At 45.1% G+C, this 2,450-nt stretch overlaps 1 protein-coding gene across 1 annotated transcript in view; it reads right to left on the reverse strand.

Moving 5' to 3' along the window:
* LOC107095920 (ATP-binding cassette sub-family G member 4-like) overlaps nucleotides 1–633 on the reverse strand; it is a 30,346-nt gene extending 29,713 nt beyond the window's left edge. The window contains exon 1 of the mRNA XM_015392291.1: nucleotides 390–633. Within this exon, the coding sequence (XP_015247777.1) occupies nucleotides 390–633 (244 nt within the window). The remainder of the gene's footprint in view (nucleotides 1–389) is intronic.
* Between the last annotated feature and the right edge of the window lie 1,817 nt (nucleotides 634–2,450).

Raw genomic sequence — 2,450 nt, forward strand, 5'->3', positions numbered from 1 at the left:
GAGGTCAGTATTTTGGCATTAGAGAGGTCAGTATTTTGGCATTAGAGAGGTCAGTATTTTGGCATTAGAGAGGTCAGTATTTTGGCCCTAGAGAGGTCAGTGTTTTGGCATTAGAGAGGTCAATATTTTGGCCCTAGAGAGGTCAGTATTTTGGCATTAGAGAGGTCAGTATTTTGGCCCTAGAGAGGTCAGTGTTTTGGCATTAGAGAGGTCAGTATTTTGGCCCTAGAGAGGTCAGTATTTTGGCATCAGAGAGGTCAGTATTTTGGCATCAGAGAGGTCAGTGTTTTGGCATCAGAGAGGTCCGTGTTTTGGCACTGGAGAGGTCAGGTTGTGAAAATACTTAGCTTTGAGAAAATACATGCTACTGAATGTTTAGGAGGGACTACCTGTTCTCCTCCAACACGGTCCCTCTTGGATGGTGTAGGAGACATCAATGAACTCAATGTCCACAGCCGTGCGTTTGGGTAGATGGGAGAAATGATGCCCATCCGTGATCTGGTTGTCCACCTTGTTCAGAACAGCCAACATTGATGACTCCTGCTGCAGCTGAGTCTGACTCCCTCCATTACACACTGCAGTCTCCTCCATGGGGATGCTCACATTATCGGGCTCCAGCGCCTTGTTTTCCATATCAGCTCCTTGGCTGTGGAAGAAGTGGGAAGTTTAAAACACAGATAGCTACAGATTGATTTGGGACTGGCCCTGCAGGTTCAAATGTTTTACAGTTTTTCTTAATTCTTTACACTAATAAAGTTGAAGTTGAGGCACAATGAAGGATGGTTTATATATCAGGCTGTGCTGTGGTGTAGTTTGTAGCATTGTTGCCTTGCAGCAAGAAGGTCTTGGATTTGTATTTTTCTGGGTTCTTTCTGCATGGAGTTTTCATGTTCTCCCTGTGCATACGTGGGTTCTCTCCAGGTGCTCCGTTGTAGTTACCAGATCTGCTTGGGACCTGTGCATGCCAGTGACGTTATGCTATATGACTGGCTGAACGTTGCCACATGATGTAAAACATTGTGGTTGCCCAGACAACGATAATAACAATGTAGCATATGTGTGCTGAGTCGGGAGCATCTGTAGCGTTAGTGTATCTAATGTCATCAGCATTAACAGTGAAACAGGAAGAAAGTTAAAGTAAGAATGATGTCTCGCCCAAGGATACAACAACGGAATAGGATGGAGCGAGGTATTCACTCCATCACCCACCGGTTACAGGACAATCCCCTAAATCCTCAGCCTCTACACTGCAAAATCTCATCTCATCATGTTTCCTTTAAAGGATCTGCTTACTTCTCCACTTCCTTATCTGCTCTCAAATTTCTGTGGTTGACCGTGGATTTGGAAAAAAGTATTCAACTATTTGCTGCAGTTAAATAAATGGAGATCGATGGATTTCACTCAGTCGGCACTTTATTTTATCTTTGCAAAGAGAAACAGTTCATCATAGGGCCCTTATTGCTTGGTAATCAGCCCTGTTCTGATCTGAGCAGCGTTCTTTCCCCCTAACTTTGTTGGGATCTGGAGGTCTGTTTACCTTCCTCCAGCAGAGGGCGCCCTAGTTCTCCTGGAGCTGAGCTGACGACCACACCTGCGGCTCATCAGTCATCAGGAGACCAGCATATAAGCAGCGGCAGGACTACACTCCAGCGCCAGAGTGTTAAGCCAGTTATGGTTAGCAAAGCCTGAGCCAACCAGCCTGTCTGATTCTCTGACTCCCCTGAAACCAGAACCTGAACCTAATCAGTTTTTTGTCTTCTCTGCTTCTTAGGAAGAAACCTGACTGAACCCTGGAACTCTGGAAGAGTTTCTCTGCTGAAATCTGCCTGTCCGCTCTCAGGAGCTCATCTGAAGAATCTACAGTCGAAACCTGCCTGCCCACCCTAAAGAAGAGGATCGGAAGAAACTCTAAACCTGAACACTGATAAGTCTGAAGTCGAGCCCTGCCGTTGCTTAGCCCTCTGCCAACTTCTAGCCTCTGGACCCAACCTGGTTCCCTCCCTCTGCTGCTAGCCTGAATCACGTCACAGGTACAGACCTGCTCAATTCCTCTGACAAGATCAACCGCATCCTGGCTAACCAAACTGTCCCTCTCTACAGAGAACCCTGTGTGACCAGTCCCGGATCTGTTTCCCAGCATCTATCCATTAACATTGTCTTTGTTTTAATAAACAGTCAAACTTTTCATCTGCCTCCGTTGTGTTCTGCATGTGGGTTAGAAATCTGAATCCCATCATGACATACTTACAATAATGGAAAGTAGTCAGAGTCAAAACAAATTACAAACACTTTGGTTAAACAATAAGATGTTGTTAATAAACCTTGAAAAAGAATCTGGCTTGTTTTGGGAAGAATGTATGTCTGGTCTACAGACACCCTCACACATGGAAATTGTGTGGCTTTGTAGGTGAAACAGGCTGAGTGAAAACTTTCATAGTGACTAAATAGGA

This window comes from Cyprinodon variegatus, unplaced genomic scaffold (genome assembly GCF_000732505.1).
Source record: "Cyprinodon variegatus isolate N-32 unplaced genomic scaffold, C_variegatus-1.0 Scaffold584, whole genome shotgun sequence".
In the NCBI taxonomy this organism is placed as follows: domain Eukaryota; kingdom Metazoa; phylum Chordata; class Actinopteri; order Cyprinodontiformes; family Cyprinodontidae; genus Cyprinodon; species Cyprinodon variegatus.